At 34.9% G+C, this 17,737-nt stretch overlaps 1 protein-coding gene across 1 annotated transcript; it reads right to left on the reverse strand.

Annotated features, from left to right (window-relative positions):
- Positions 1-15,571: 15,571 nt before the first annotated feature.
- LOC138891665 (uncharacterized) lies at positions 15,572-16,276 on the reverse strand. Its single transcript, XM_070175355.1, has 3 exons — positions 16,105-16,276; positions 15,859-15,987; positions 15,572-15,768 (listed from the first exon to the last, which is right to left on the reverse strand). The coding sequence occupies exons 1-3, from the start codon at positions 16,274-16,276 to the stop codon at positions 15,572-15,574; spliced, it is 498 nt and encodes a 165-aa protein (XP_070031456.1).
- Positions 16,277-17,737: the final 1,461 nt, after the last annotated feature.

Raw genomic sequence — 17,737 nt, forward strand, 5'->3', positions numbered from 1 at the left:
TCAATTGTGATTATGTGATTTGTCGAGGAAGTTTCGAAATGAATTGGAACACTTTGTTCCAAGATTTCAAGCTTAAGTTGAAATAGATGACCGGATGTTGACTTATGTGTAAACGACCCTGGAATATAGTTTTGATAATTCCAATAGCTCTATATGGTGACTTTGGACTTAGGAGTGTGTCTGGATAATTATTTGGAAGTCTGTAATTGTTGTTTTTGTTGAAATGGCGAAAATAGGAAATTGAAAGTTTGGAAGTTTGACCGGGAGTTGACTTTATTGATATTGGGGTCGGAATCTAATTCTAAGAATTGGAATAGGTCCGTTATTTCATTTATGACTTGTGTGCAAAATTTGAGATCAATCGGACTTGATTTGATAGGTTTCGATATCGAATATTGAAGTTGGAATTCGTTTCGACATAGTTTGGATATTGGAGTGTGAATCGTGGTTTTAGCATTGTTTGATGTGATTTGAGGCGTCGACTAAGTTTCTATGATATTTTATGACTTATTGGTATATTTGGTTGAGGTCTCGGGGTCCTCGGGTGAGTTTCAGATTGTTAACGGATCAAAATTTGGACTTAGAACAAAGATGGAACTTGCTACCTATTGATGCAATCCCACCTGTGAAACGTTTCTCGCAAGTGCGAGCACGCAGAAGCGAGCCTGGTTGTGCGGAAGAGAAATTGGCTTGGCAAAGGCAGGGATCGCAGATGCGCATGGTTGACCGCAGAAGCGTACACACATCTTCAAAGGTACGACCATAGAAGTGGAAATGAGGGGGCGAGGCTGCTTAGCAGAAGCAGACAGTTTTTTCGCAGAGGCGAGTCCGCAGAAGCGGACTTCTTGTCTGTAGAAGCAAAGGCAGTCGCAGAAGCGGAAGCTTCTCCGCAAAAGTATGATCGTAGATGCGGCTACAAACGCGGGTTGAAGCGATTTTTAGAGATAATTCACGGGAAATCTTGAGGTAAGTCACTTGTGATCATTGTTAGTCAATAATATTGAATTATCATTGAGTATTTTGACTAGATTACATATTTTTGAGGTAAAATTCGAGGATTTGGGCCTAGGGATTTGAAAATAAAATTTGAAGGTTTGAAGGTTGAGTTGATGTCGGAATTTGGTAAATTTAGTATGGTTGGACTTGTGGTTGAATGGGCTTTCATATTTTATAACTTTTGTTGGGTTCCGAGACGTGGTCTCCACTGATGATTTTTGAGTTGTATTTCGGATGTTTGTTGGAAAATTTAGTATTTTCATATAGGATTGATTTCTATCATTTGTGTTGACTATATGGGATGGAGTTGCCTGGGCTGGATTGTCCATATATAGTACTGAGTGATTGAGTATTCTAAGAGTGTGAGTACACGAGGTTTCCATTATGGTACATGACATACAACATATACTTTGGAATGTAGATATAAAGAAGTCATATTCCCCATATCATGCCGAATTTATCTATTTTACTTGTATTGGGCTTATTTGTTGAACTTGAGAATATGCCTATATTTTTGTACTGCTATTTCTATATTGGACTGTACCTGCTGAGCTCGTCACTACTTTCAGCCCAAAAGTTAATCTTGTTACTTATTAAGTACATGAGGTCGGTTGTACTCATACTACATTATGTACTTCGTGTGCAGATCCAGGTAACTCCGGATACGGCGGCTGCTAGATTTCAGAGTTTTATCATTGGAGACTATCGAAGTAGCTGCTTGACATTCGCAGACCTTGACTCTCTTTTCTTTCAGTTATTGCATTGTTCTATATTTTCAGACAATGTTGTATCAGTCAGACTATGTTATCATTTAGATGCTCATGTACTTAGTGACACCAGGTTTTGCGAGTGTATTTGTATCAGTATTTGTGGAATTTTTCTATTAAATCTAGATATTATGTTTTCAAAGTTAAAATATTATTGTGATTTATTGAGGTTATCGGCTTGCCTAGTATTGAGATAGGCGTCATCACGACAGGTGAGATTTCGGGTCGTGACAAGGAGAGTCCTAAAGCAGTGATAGAATTGGTTTTGTATATTCTATAGGTTATTAGGTATGGGTATACATGGACGAGGTTGGTTCAGTTTTGATTCGTGTTTTATCAAAACCGAACCAAACCAGCTATGTCGGTTTGGATTGGTTCGGTTTTATCGGGGTTTTTGAGCTTTCTTGTTATATGAATATTATTTCAATCTTACTTTGTTAAATTTTTTTATAAGTAAATATATATTTATTAAAAATTGAATAAATTAAAAAATATATGATCTATTAAAATATTCTTGTGGAAATTATTTTTTAGTCACATATGATAGTTAATATTTAGTTGTCTGACAATAATTTTACGTTAATGTACACTTTCAAGGTTAACCGAATTTAATAATTAAACATAAAAATAAATATGAACTTATATAATGCAAATTTAATAGTTAAACATAAAAATAAATATGCACTTATATAATGATATGTTCTATTTAAATTTAAATTATCGAAATACCATTTCAAATTCGAAAAAGATATAAGAATTTAATAGATCTTGACATATGAATATGAAAGAACAAAGAGATAGACGCATTTCACTAACATTTGATAAGAAAGTGATCAAACAATCCATTATTTATAGTTAATAAATATGGAACACTTCATATTTAATTAAATATTACATGTCATAAGAGAATCACAAATATTTCTAACATTTTAAAAAGAAAATTCTATAAAAAGTCTTAAAAGTATATACAATAATATTATATTTATATGTCGGTTTGATTTGAATTTTTTTACTCAATATCAAACCTAATCATGGTTTTTAATCTGTTTGGTGCAGTTTTTCAGTTCGATTTGTACACCCCTAGTTATAGGTTTGAATCATAGAATCAACCACTAACCCTTGTATTAAGAGCCCGTTTAACATAGGAATTTTTACTTTTTTTTCGAAAAATTTTCACTACTTTTCGAAATCAGTGTTTGGCCATAAAAATTTTAATTTTTAGTTGAAGATGAATTTTGGATTTTGGATTTTTCTAGGCTCTAGGCTTTTTTACAATTTGAACCTGAAATTACACCACCGAAACACTTCACACACCCAACTGCTTCTTTACATCACAAATACCTACGTTACTCTCTCTTCCTCATACCTATCTCCATTTTCCCTGCTAAAATTCCTCATAACTCCTACTTTATTAACTCCTACATCTAATCTTCTTTGAGCTATTCATTAATATGGGAAACTGAAAAAAAAAAAAAAACAGTTTGCTCACACTGCTACTCTATATTTTCCCACACCATATATATACTAACTTCGACGCCACTGAAGAATTCTGAAGAAAACCATCCTCGCCCACGACTTCAGAAAAAAAAAATGGTACTCACTTCATAATAGCCTGTCAGTAATCTTTTCAAAATAATATTTATCATTTATGCCTTATTCTTATAAATTTGACTCTTACAAACTTGTAAGAACCCTAATCTAATTGTATAGGTATCGACAAACAAGGATGCCAAAACACAGTCTTTTGAGGTACCTTCTTCACTATTATGTTTTTTTCCACAATTCATACTTATATTGTCAATATTCTGGGATACTATAATTTCTTACCTACTTATGCTATCAATATTCTGGGATACCATAATTTATTACCTAATCACTAATTAAGGATATAAAAATTCTAAATCACTTTCAAAAATCCAAATATTCTTCACTATTATGTTTTTTTCACAATTGATACTAACTGTGTCTCTGATATTCTGATACTTAATATTTTATTATTGATAATTTTTTCCGAGCAAAGTCCCAAAAATATTCTGGAATACTATATTTTTTCCCTATTCGATAACTAAGGAACAAAAGAATAAGATTATACTATGTTAGATTTTTCATCATAGCCTCAAAAATTGATATTGGATAGTTGTTCAACTTCCTCCTCTGCTACTATTTCCCTCTCTAAACTTTCATGTGCTTGAAGCGACATATGCATTAAACATAGCGGCAATATTGTAATGATCAGGAAAATATATAGTTTTTCTCAGCAAAAATCGTATTGCCTTATTATTTTCATTTGATTGAATATAGATTGATGCTATATTAGCGCTATTATATTTTCCTACTCTACTCTTTTGTATTATGCTTGAAGATCGACATATGCATTTAATACATTAGTTGTAGCCTAATAATCAGAAAAAATAAAAATATATAACTTTTTACCCCTACAACCCGTCTGCTTAATGAACCCCAAATATGTCGTTTGCCCAACAAAGCTCAACTATATATGTTTGGTTGTCCCTATGAAAGCCCACATTGCGCCAATTTTTGCATAAGCCACAAATTGATCTTAATCGATTCATTCATATATCTGGCTTGATTGATAACGGGAAGTTAGACGACATAACAACAGCCTCTTCTTCCTATTGTGCAAAATCTACCTCCGTTATTGTGTCTTTTCTAAAGGATTGTAACTTTCCAATTAATCATTAGCATCGTTTAAAATTTTGAATGGAATCCTTTATATGAAAGCCTCCCACAACATCCTTACGTGTGTTTCTACCAATATCCGTAAACTATTTCTGCCATCCTTCTTAAACTCATGCTATTTTTCTATCCTGAAACTGTTATAGGATATAACATATTTTCAGACTTGAATAATACTAGAGTTGATTGGACCATGAGGGTCAAGGTTTGTCGAATGGGAGATTCTAGTAATTTCAAGCGAAACAGAGAATTGATTAGTATAGTCATGATCCTTGTAGATGAAGAGGTAATACATGTGTCTTATTCTTTTTCAATATGCAATTTTGCAATTTGTAAGTATTAACAGGTGAGGTTACTTTCACTACCCACATTTGCAAGCAGAATATATGTAAATCTTGAAATAGATTACATAACAACTTTGATTCAAAAGTTTAGTACCATTTTTTTGTATCGGCAACTCCAATGTCAATAACATTCCCATTGAGGAAGAGATGTTTCTGAACATGATGAACATTACTGAGTGTCTGACCGGAATGCCGAAAATACATGTTAGTGTTTTCCTATTTCTGCTTCTTCGCTTTTAAAAACACAATTCTTCAAGATGCTTCTACTATACTTCAAGAGGGGCTTGAAAATTATACGGTATTAAAGTTGTTGATTCTATATGAGAAATCTGAAATTGCAATATAGAAAAAGGAAAGAACAAAAGGTATTGTGATATAGATTGTTTCAAATGGTAATCTAGATTTATGTATACACTGTAAATATGCTTTGTTTTTATTGCTTCTGCAGGGGAAAAGCAAAGTGCAGGATAACATTGAAACAGAAGGACTTATTGAAGGGAAGGTAATTTTCTATAGTGTTTTATTTAGCAAACTTCCTACTACTAACAATATTAACATATTCAAAAGATATGTTAATAATATTTCTTCTGAAAACTATTTAGGAACCTACTAATGTCTCTTTGGACAACTTTGAAGACTCTCAGGAAGATCTACATGTCAATGATGGTGTTAACTATAGGAAGAGAAAAACTTCATCAAGAAGGATTAGGAAGGGAAGGAACCTAATCATACATGACGATGAAGTTAGCGATCAAGACACAAAAAAAGAAGCAAAAAGTAGAGTGTTTATGTGTTGGTTTTGGAACTTTTAATGTTATGTAACGTTAAACAAAATAAGTGTGTCCCTTTGTGCTTTACAGTATGTAGACAGTAGATGTTGTGTTGATATAGAAATTGCTCTACTGTTGTGCTGAGTGTTTTTGTATTTACTGTAATGAATTGGAAGAATTCACAGAAAGTATAATTGGTATACAATTATTGAATAGGTTCATTGATTAATTGCTCAGGTTCTAACACAATTCTTATCTTTTAGTTTGTTTTCATGTGTGATCCTACTTCTAAAAGTACTTATATTCAAATTAATTTTTACATGTCTAATGACTGACACGAGTCACTATATTTTGGTTAGATTGTATGATAATGTAGCGAAAGAAGTGAGAATTAATGACGCCATTCATGAACGCGCGAAGTGCGGGCAAATTACCTAGTTTTATAATAATCAACGGAAGCAAATAGTTAAAATCAGTATAAATTGAAGAAAATTGCATAATTATATAGCCCAATACAACATAGTATATCGATATAGCCAGTTTATTTTCAGTTACACTAGCATACTCAATATATTTTCTATAACAACATTTATACACTCTTATATATTATTATATAGTACTTATACACCTATATAAGCAGTATATTTATCTTGTATAAAGGTGTATATTAGTATATAAACATGTAACAACCTTGTATAAAGCGTATAAGAGTATAAACATTGCTAGTTGATGTTCGGCCAAACAATGCATATATTTAATTATTATTGCCTCATGTTCTAGTACTTTTAATCGTCTTTTGAGTATTAATTATATTATTTTATGTTTAATATTATATTTTAACTGTATAGGAATAAACGGTGTGAAAATAAAGAGATTTAGAGCAAAATTGAATAAAACACGGAAGAAAAAGAAAGGATAATAAATGAATAAAACAAATAAGGGGACAAAGGGAGGACACCTTTGGTTTGTCCCCCCAAACATAAGACAAGCAAAAGAAAGGAATTACAATTCAATTCAAAGAAATGATTTGAAGGCAAAAACTTACTGGATTCTGCGCCAGGGCCAGCGCACTGGACGTTGGGTGCGAGATTTTTTTACTTCGTTTGGGACAAAGTTATTTTGGCCCTATATGGTCCCAACTTGTACAAAAGGGGTCCCAAATCTATTTCGGAGAGGAGGACATTTTTTAGAGTAACTTTTGACCAAGGGAGAGCATAGAGCCGCCGTGGAGGCCGGATTTCATCTTTTCTTCTACCAAACTTAGTAATTTTTATGTTTTTTTGTATGATTTGTTGTTTTGGTACCATGTCTATGTGGAGCTAAATTTCACATTCTAGGATTGTGGTTCTTTCATGAATATTGTTATTCGAATATTGATTTTGGTTTCTTGATTATCATATTAGTTTATTTATTCAATCCTGAACTTAATTATTTCATTCCTTAATCACTAATTGAATATTATCTATGAATCCAGAGGCGAACTCAAAAGTGGAAATTCTATATTGCACATAGGATTGAGTAGAGCAAGTTCTTGAACCTGGGCATCGAGAAACGGATTTGCGGTTAGGATAGACATATACCTAACTGCCTTTCTTGGTTGGTGTACATGAATTGTGAATGCGTTCTTGTTAGTTCTAATTCCAGAGACATATAGGTGTTAGGTTAGCTTGAATAGGCGAGTAAGAACTCAACAGATTCTTTTGAGCAATATTAAACCTATTAATCAATAAACCAGATAAATTTATTAGTTAATTCAACTGAATAATACAATAGGATTGTGAGATAGCCCATAATCCAAGATCGCTTTTATCGCATTAATAAAATAAAAATCTACTCTTTCTTTGTTCAAAGTCCATTAGCCCACAATACAATCATGAAAAAGTCCTAATTGATTTTAGATTGAGTGAGCCTACATTATTAGATATTTACATTATGGGCAAGCCTATGGTACCAATTGCATGCATGTCACTTCTTTGTGAGAGTGAGAGATTTCCTTTGACAGATGTGAGTCCTTAAATTATATTTGGTCATTTAATTTGAATGTGTGGATTCAATTTACTCTCTTGTTCTTATTGTGAGCGCACATGATTTCACGAGGGATATGTAACATTATTAGACTTTTCTACAATATGGGTGTTCAATCCATGAGTGCATTGATATTTACTCGGTTTTTGAGGTTAAGATTGTTATGAGCGTATTGTCATGATTGAGAATATTTCTTTTGAAGAAGGGTGTTTAACCAAAAAATAATATCTTTAGTCAAAGCCTATTTTTAGAAGAACTCGGGTTACTAATAACTAAATAATTCCCTACTTCCTCAGTAATTCACTTAAAAGGAAATAAAGTTGACAAAAAGTAACTAAAAAGAAATAATAATTGATTGTACTAAATAAGCAAGAGAAAGTGAATATATTTTGATAGTACTCCGAACGTGTCTTTTCAAATGAGATTCTCCTCCCTTATATAGGAGTTTACAAATATAACGTTTTCTCCTATTTATGACGAAATCATTATGAGCTTTAACGGCATTAATTGTCCGTTATGATTGGTAATCATAACTGTCTATGAAGATTTTGTGACGATTCCGATTCTCCTTCTTCATTAATTATAGATCCGTGAATCTTCCCTCTTTCTAGTCTTGATTCATTCCGCTCGTGCCTCTTCAGGAATTATTTTAGGTTCGAACGTCGGTTCTCCATTATCTCGTGGGTGTTTGCCTCGTACCTCTTGCGCTTCATAGATCTTTTAAATGAAATATGCAAGTTGTCATTTCCTCATTGTTCCACGTATCATACTTTGTCAGGTAAATATAATTCCACATGTATCATTTATTTACCACCAATATAGATAGTCCCCTAACTTTCTGAATATTCTATAATTGAATATTCGGTAAGTGGTATGTATTTATGGCGGAAATTCTTTGCTGCCGTTTCCCAAGCATCATTGTGCTTTCTTTAGAATTAATGCGTCGTATGTCACTTCCATTTAATGCATATGACACGTGGCTTTCGATGATTGGTTTTGTGGCTTCTCAGCGTTTTTTAGGACTTTTCATACTTCTTAGGTTTTATGAAACTTTTATTCTACAGTGTTCTTATTCTTCATTCTTTCTTCTTTTTTCGATGCATGTTCCTCTGTTAATTCCTTATACAACCATGTCTTCATCAACTCTTGACCCTTGCAAAATCATAATTATTGATGAACTTTCTCCTTCATCTGCTCCTATGAGAAGTAAAAGAGGAGGTAGACTTCGTAATTTAGGTTCGCTGTCCACTTGTGGTTCTTCATCTCAAACCACTACTCCCACTTCTTCTTCTTCTAAACGTTTTCTTCTAGAAATAGAGAATCGAGTGAATATATATGTGAACCAACAGTTGATGAAATTGTTCTACGTGAATTTTCTTTCTCATCTGATCGAGAAACCATAAGAAATCAAGTTTATTCTTTATCTTCTCAAGATCGTACCGATCTTTATCCTACTCAAATTACCACTGGTTTAATTTCTCTTGTTCGAAGAGAATGTAACTGGAAACCAAACTTCCCAGTTTTAGTTCCTGATCCAAACCAAAGAATAACCTTATATCAGGTTGGTTATTCCTTTATTTATACATATCCTTTCTCTTTAGGATTTAGAACACCCATTGACCCAGTAATCATTGACTTCTGCTGCTTCTTTATTGTATGCCTGGGACAAATTGGCCCCATTGTTTGGAGGGTTGTTGCATGCCTTCGCTACCTATCTAACTTGGCTTCCCTTCCTTTCACCTTTCATCATTTGCTTCATCTTTATTCACATAAATTATTTCGTGAAGAGGTGTTTTCACTTGTGGCTAGAAGCAAGACGGTATTGGTTAGCCCCGAGGATGATAGAGACCGTGGCTGGTATGCTCACTTTGTAGCTGCTCCCACAAGTGCTTTGGTTGGTGAAGAGAATACTCCCTTTCTAGAAAAGTGGAATTTTGCAAGTAAGTGTTTTTCCTTTACCTTTTCCTTTCTTTCTCGAAACAAGAAACTTTTAATCTCGTGTCTATTTTTTCAGCAACCATGGAAGTTTTCGAGGAGATTTCTAACTTCCGTGCTTGGGTAGAAAAGTTATTGTCAGTTGCCCATATGGAAAGAAGGTCTTGGAAGTACCTTTTTCAAAGGTTTGGTTAGAAAGTCAAAACATATAGTACTTTTTCTATTCAATTTCTCTTCTTCTCTTGTGTTGGCTTAGGAACTTCTTGCCAAACTTCTCTCTTTTGTTAGGATTTCCTATTTGTTGTGTCAGTCCCGCGTCTATTTCTTCTACAAGACTTTTTGTATATCTTGCTCAAGAGAGAATTTTGAGCTCTTCATTGAAAGTTGATGGTTCTCGTGGCTCTTAGGGTAAAGAAGAACAGGAAGAGGGTTTTTTAGTGCGCAGGCCTCGGGTTAGGAGGCGCATTATTTTCGATGATGAAGCTACCCTTCCTCCAAGTTCAATACCTCCGAGACTTTTAGATGACCCCAAAAGTTCTACATTAGTGATTTTCGATGAAGAGAAGAATATTCCTCCATGTGATTCTGCTGATCAGTTGTTTACCCGTGGTTTTGATAATGAAGCCTCTGGTCCCGTTTCTGAAGAGTTGCGTCTAGACTCTCTTCCAGTGTTAGTCCTCATTCATTCTCAAGCTCCCCTACCTGAAGTTGCTACTACTGCTCCCCCCATGACTGCTTCCACCTTCTCTACTATTCCAGTTGCTACTACTTCTTATGCAGAAGTTGGGCCTTCTAGTAGCAATAAAGCGATGAAGAAAATAATCATTGAGGTTCCTGAGAGTGGAAACTTGCTGAAAACATCTGGTCAAGCTCATGTATGGTTGAAACCTTTGCTTGGTCCAGTAGAGAAGGAAAAATTGGAGAGTCACGACTCATTGACTTGGATGAATGATATTATTCATTCATCTCTGAAGGTTCGAGTTTTAACTTTACTTATTTTCTTTCCCTTGTTATTATTTTATTTTATTTAACCACAACTCCCTTCCTTTCTTTTGTAAATCAATTTGATAGGCACAAAGTTTATGAAAAGGATTGTTCATACTGAGAAACAAGTCATTGATTACCGTACCGAAGCTGACAACTGGAAGGAGCAATTTGAGGGTCTTTAACTGGAGAAGGAAGTTTTGGCTGAAGCGAAGAATGCCTTGGAGCAACAAGCGAAGATGGTTGCGGTTGAGTTAGCAATTGAAAAGGCATCTTCAAGTCAAGTTGGAAAAGACAAGGATATCCTTGAGTCTTCATTCGCTGAGTAGCTTTCGAAAACCACTAAAGAGATAAGGGGTCTGAAGGAACTTCTTAACCAGAAAGAGACTTATGTCGGAGAGTTAGTTCAATCACTTACACAAACTCAAGAAGATCTTTGTGCCTCTTCTGATAAGATCAAGTTCTTGGGGAGTTCTCTTGCTACTTTGAAGACTGTCGTCGATGCTTCCAAAGTTGAGAAAGAATAGTTAAAGGTTGTGATTGATCAGTGGGAGAAAGATTATGAAGCTCTTGAAGATAAATTGACACTCGATGTGAGTTGGGCTTTTTTGAATACCCGCCTCGAAAATTTGATAGAGGCTAGCCATGAAGGCTTTGACCTGAATGCTGAGATCTCCAAAGCTAAAAAAACGATTGAAAAAACTCAGCGAAGTCAAAGCTTATCCTCACTTGAGATTGATGTTCCCGAAGGTGATGATCCTATTCCTGGTGAAGCTAGTGCTCAAACCCTTACTCCCTAAGCTGAATCTTCGCATGTTGCTGATGATGCCACCTTGAATGTTGCCCCTTAGTTTTATTTGAAACTTTTTGATGGGAAGTATTTTTTTTCTTTTTGGAATGGATGTTAGTTCTTACCCCTATATTGTTTTGGGGTTTTAAAACAAACAAGTACCTTGGTTTTGGCCAAGTTTAATATATAAATATTTGCTTATTTTGATGTTGAGTTTTTGTTTTACTCTTTGATTTTTAAACCTGCATTTAAAATGCTTTAATATTTCGTGATTTTGATAGACACGAATTTTTATAAAAGATGGCCCTTTTATAAACGGCACTAATGAAAAAGACATCTCAACTTCATATTGGTATAAATTTATGAAAGTAGTAGAAAAAGGAATACTTTGAAGAAGTTTCATGAATAATTTGAGGAAGTTTCATGCTTTGAACTTTCAAATTTTATATAACACTTTTCATGTATACAAATAACTTTGTGTACAACTTCTACAATTCTTTCATAACTATTTTCTTTGTAACAAGTTTCAAAATTTCGGGTCTATTTAGTAACCCGTGACTAATTATTTCCCTTAACTTATAAACTCGTAGGAACTTGAAATGTATCTTGTGTCTATCTTGTATCTTTCCCGCGAGTTTATACCTTATCAAGGCTACTTCAAAAGTTTTTGACTCAGGCTTTTTTTTGGCTCTTGATTAGCTCTTAACTTTTGACTTTTGGGCTGATCCAGACTTGAATTCTGACTTTTAGTCTTCTTTGCCTTTATATATAGAGTCCCCCAAGTGTTAGAGCTTTGAAGTATGAAATCTCGAGCACTTGATTGTTCCTTCCATCTGGTCCATTTCCTGAAAAGGAAAATACATACGGGACTCGGAGGTATACATTTAGATGATGACTGCTTAACCCTTTTTATTTCCATCAAAAAGATTGTAACCTAGACCAAGAATAATTCTGTATTCCGCGTGTATTTCGGGTCTAATGTCATCATTTGGTATGGGCTAGATTTTTTCCTATCATCTAAAATTGTTAGTATAATTTAAAAGAAAAAAATAAAATCACAGTTGAGCGATACTTGACCGTGGGTACTTCATTTGCCTAGAAGTAATACTTTTTTAAATGAACATCATTCCAATTCGACGGTAGTACCTTGTCTTCCATGGTTTCCAACTCATAAGCCCATTTTCCAGTGATGCTTCGAATCTTGTAAGGATCTTCCCAATTTGGACTCAACTTCCTGCACCGGTTGCTTTTGTTGTTTGAAAACCCTTTCTGAGAATGAAGTCCCCAATCTTAAAGTATCTAAGATGAGCTTTCCTGTTGTAGTATCGCTCAATAATTTACTTCTGAGCTGCCATTCTTATTAGAGTCGCTTCTCTATTTTCCTCGAGTAAATCTAAATTTGTTCTCATCTCTTCACCATTTGATTCATCAGTTGCTTGTGTAAATTTCGTACTTGGCTCACCTATTTCAACTGGAATTAAGTCTTCAACACCATAAACAAGTAAAAATAGAGTCTCTCTCGTCCATGTCTTTGTTGTTGTTCGATAAGCCCATAATACTCCTGGTAGTACCTCAGGCCACTTGCCTTTTGATTCCTCTAATCTCTTTTTCAAATTATTAATAATAACCTTATTTGTTGATTCATCTTGTCCATTGGCCACGAGGTGATAAGGTGAGGAAATTATTTGTTTAATCTGCCAACTCTGAAAAAGTTATGTGACTTTCGTGCTTATGAACTATGGGCCATTATCACATACAATTTCTCTTGGCACTCCAAATCGGCATATAATATTTCGCCAAATAAAGTCCATGACTTCCTTCTCTCGTACATGTTTGAAGGCTCCTGCCTCTACCCATTTGGAAAAATAACCTATTAATACTAACAAAAATCGTACATTTTCTTTAGCTTGTGGCAATTGTCCCACGATATCGATACCCCACTTCATGAATGGCCATGGGAAAATAACCGTATGTAATAGCTCTGTTGGGCGATGCATGTTATTTCCATATCGTTGGCATTTATCACACTTTGCCACAAAACTTTCTGCATCTTCTTCCATTTTGGCCAATAGTATCCTTCTCTAATTAAATTCTTAACCAAGGATATCCCTCGTGTACTTCTCTCATCACATATTCTGTCTAAGAAGGTCCGAGGCATCTTGCTAAAGGTCCTCCGAATATTTTTCGATATAAATTTCCACGAATTAAGCAATAACGGGGAGCTTTTCGTCGAAGTAACTGAGACTCTTTCTTGTCTTCAGGTAAGGTTCCATATTGTAGAAAATTAACAAATTTGTTTCTCCAGTCCAAAATTAAAATAATAAAATTTACCTCATTTTTATCTTGGTCGAGTGCTGAATGAAACAAATGTATTACGATAGCATTTTCGGCATTTTTTATTTCCGCAACGGACGTGAGATTCGCTAGTGCATCTGCTTCTGCATTCTCTTCCCTGGGTATTTACACAATTTTCCATGTCTGAAATTGTCTTATCAATTCTCGTACCTTTTTCCAAATATTCTTGCATTCGTGCCTCTCTAGCTATATAAGTCCCCTGCATCTGGTTAACTACCAGCTGGGAATCACTTTTAATAATGATTTGCTCTATAGACAATTCTCGTGCCAGTTCTAAACCTGCAATTACAGCCTCATACTCTGCTTCATTATTAGTAATGGGATAGCATTTTATTGTTTCTCTTATACTTTCTCCCGAATGTGGAATTAAAACAATACCTAAACCTGCTCTTTTAATATTCGAGGAGCCATCAGTAAATAGAGTCCATGTACCTGGATTAGATCCGGTGAATACCTGTAGTTCCTTTTCTGTTTCAGGAACTAAATCTGTGCTAAAATTCGCTACAAAATCTGCTAAAATTTATGATTTTATTGCAGTTCTAGGTTGGTACATAATATCATATTCACTGATTTCTATAGTCCATTTAGCTAATCTTCCTGACAATTCTTATTTATGTAGTATATTCCTTAGAGGGTAAGAAGTTATTATAGAGATAGGATGGCATTGAAAATAAGGTCTCAACTTTCTAGATGCCATAACTAATGCTAAAGAAAGTTTTTCTAAGTGAGGATATCGAGTCCCAGCATCTAACAAAGATTTACTAACATCATAAATTAGAGATTGTTTACCTTTATCTTCTCGTACTAAAACCACACTTACCGCCATTTCTGATAGTGCAAGATAGACGAGTAGCCTCTCTCCATCCTTTGGTTTAGCTAGCAGGGGTGGATTTGAGAAATGTGCTTTTAAATTTTTAAGGGCTTGTTGACATTCATCAGTCCACTCAAACTGATTTTGCTATTTCAATACTGAAAAGAATTTAAAACTTTTCTTCAAAGATTTGGAAATAAATATTCCCAAAGTTGTTATTCTCCATGTCAGCCTTTGTACCTTTTTTTTGCTCATGAGTATATCTTCAATGGCTTTGATATGCACAGGGTTCACTTCAATACCTCTGTTAGATACAAGAAAACTTAAATACTTACCTGAAGCCACGCCGAAGGCACATTTTTTTGGATTTAATTTCATATTATATTTGCGAAGAATTACGAAGGTGCTCGAAAGGTGTTGAAAGTGATCTCCTACTCGTGCATATTTGACTAGCATATCATCGATATAGACTTCCATAGTCTTTCTCAGGTGTTCTTCAAATATTTTGGTCAACAATCTTTGATACGTGGCCCCAGCATTTTTCAAACCGAAAGGCATTACTTTGTAACAATAAGTCCCCCTGTCTATAATAAATGAAGTTTTGTCTTCATCTAGGGGATCCATATTTATTTGATTATAATATTAATATGCATCTAAAATAACTCAACAGCTCATGACCTGCGGTAGAATCAATCAATTGATCCATATGTGATAAAGGGAATGAATATTGTTTTGCCAAGCTTTATTTAAATCAGTATAATCTACGCAAATCCACCATTTTCATTCTTTTTTGGGAACTACCACAGTATTAGCTAACCAGTTTGGGTATTTTACCTCCCGTATTGAACCGATTTTTAAACGTTTTTGTACCTCATCCTGAATCACTTGATTTTTGAAAGAGCCTTGCTTCCTCTTCTTTTGCTTGACAGGTAGGTACGATGGATCTTCATTCAGTTTGTGGGTCATCTCCTCCGTAGGTATACCTGTCATATTTGAATGAGGCCAGGAAAACAATATGCGTTAGCTTTTAAAAATTCAACTAACTTACCTCTCATTTCTGGGCTCAGCTTCGCTCCAATATAAACTTTTCGGTCTAGTCATTGCTCGAATAGTACAACAGCTTCGAGTTCTTCAATTGTTGTTTTGTAGTTTTCATTCTCCTCTGGTTCTTGAATAACATCAGGTCTGAAATCTATATCTTTTTGCCTTGAGCCACTTTCAGCTGAGATCTGATTTACCACATCTTCAACGGGATTCTTGTTCGTATCTTCATTCATCGTGTGCGAATCTACCACTGAATTGATATTTTTAGAAACCTATTGATCTCCGCGGATTTGTCGAATTCCCCATTATGAAGGAAACATAATGACTTGATGTAACATACATGGTACAACATCCATGTCATGAATCCATGACCTCCCAAGAATCACATTATAAGCCATGTCCGTGTCTATTACTTGGAATTTCGTATCCTTGATAACTTCTTCTGCAGATGTGGTAAGCACTATCTCCTCTTTTGTAATAACGATTGAATTATTGAATCCAGATAAGGATCATGCTTTTGGTACTATCTTGTCGCCTATTTGCATTTCATTCACCACTCTTAGAAGAATAATATTCACGGAGCTACCTAGATCAATCAAAACTCGTTTTACATTAGTATCATGTATAAGTAAAGATATTACCAGTGCATCATTGTGAGGGATTATCATACCATCTGTATCTGCATCATTAAATGTTATATTATCTTCTTCCAAAACTTGGAGAACTCGCTTCCCGTGGGTCATAGTGAATTTTGACATCTTTTTCGTAGCTGTGTATATTACACTATTGATTTTTTTCCCTCCGCTTATCACATTAACTGTTCTTTTTGGAGACGGAGGTTTTGGAGGTTCTTGTCTATTTTTCATATAAGATTGCTTGACTTTCTTGCTAAATAAGTCGGATAAATAACCTTGCTTTAGCAAATGATCTACTTCACCTTGTAATAATTTGAAATCCGTTGTTTTATAGACATGGTCATTATGAAACTCGCACCAGAAATCTGAATTTCTTCTGCCTGGGTTTGATATCATTTCCTTTGGTTACCACACCTTATCTCCCATACTCCTTAAAACAGTTACCAACCCAGATGTGCTAATATTGAAAGTGTAATCACTAATCCTTGCATTCGTGTTGGTATCTCTATCACGTATATCTCGTTCTTTTCTGAATCTGAATGATGATCCTGCATCTCTGTTCCTCGATCTAGGGTCAGACCATACATTTTCTGGTTTGGACCGTGATTCCTGCCCCGAGGATCCCATATAAGGCTCGTACATGTTTTTACCGGACCTATTTTCAGACTCTGACCGCCTTGAATTTTTTCTTTCATCAACCTTTGATTGTGCGACGATATCTTCTTCAATACGCAGCTTGGTGTTGTACCTGTTATATACATCATTCCATGTTGTAGTCGGGAATTCTCGTAAGCTTTCCTTGTGTCTTCTCGTGACTTCTACGCTCTTTTCATTCAAATTATTTGTGAACGCCATGACTGCCCAATTATCAAGTACTCGTGGAAGCATCATTCTTTCACGTTGAAATCTATCCACAAATTCCCTGAGTAACTCAGTATCTCCTTGTATTACCTTAAAGATATCTTCCATCCTTTTTCAACTTTTTGAGCTCCCGAATGTGCTTTTATAAATAAATCTGCAAGCTCAATAAAAGAATCAATAGAATTTTCAGAAAAAGGAGAATACCATAATACCTCTTTCGTGATTGTTTTGCCAAATGTTTTGACCAAAACTGACTCAATTTCTTGGTTTGTCAAATCATTGCCGTTTACGCCTGTTGTGAATGCAGTTATGTGATCTTATGGGTCAGTTGTTCCATCATATTTTGGGATGTCACGCATTTTGAACTTCTTTAGAATGGGCAGTGGGGTCGCGCTCGGCTTCCAAGGTTGTTGTGAATATTTATCGATATCTACTCCCTTTAATCACAGATGGTACGTCAGGTATTTGTTCTATGCGGTCTTTTTTCTCTTTCATCTGTTTATGCAAAGTTAGTACCAAATTTTGTAAATTAGAGTTATTTGATATACCTGACCTCCCCTCATGTGATTCATTGGGAGTTTCCCCGCTTCCTGAATTGGAAAGCCCCGAGCGTGAATTTTCTGTAGTTACCGTATTATTTAGGGGAGGAGTTGGCGGTGCAGTTGGCAATCCCCTAACAAAAGCTTGGAGAGCATTGTTCACATGTTCAACGATCAATTCTTT

The sequence above is a fragment of the Nicotiana tomentosiformis genome, chromosome 1 (assembly GCF_000390325.3).
Source record: "Nicotiana tomentosiformis chromosome 1, ASM39032v3, whole genome shotgun sequence".
Taxonomy (NCBI): domain Eukaryota; kingdom Viridiplantae; phylum Streptophyta; class Magnoliopsida; order Solanales; family Solanaceae; genus Nicotiana; species Nicotiana tomentosiformis.

Coding starts and splice junctions, on each gene's coding strand:
- LOC138891665 (XM_070175355.1), bottom strand. CDS start 16,276: ATGTCAAAATTCACTATGACCCACGGGAAGCGAGTTCTCCAAGTTTTG. Junction 15,988..16,104: donor ACGAGTTTTGATTGATCTAG/GTAGCTCCGTGA, acceptor TTATTACAAAAG/AGGAGATAGTGCTTACCACA. Junction 15,769..15,858: donor TGACATGGATGTTGTACCAT/GTATGTTACATC, acceptor ATATCAATTCAG/TGGTAGATTCGCACACGATG.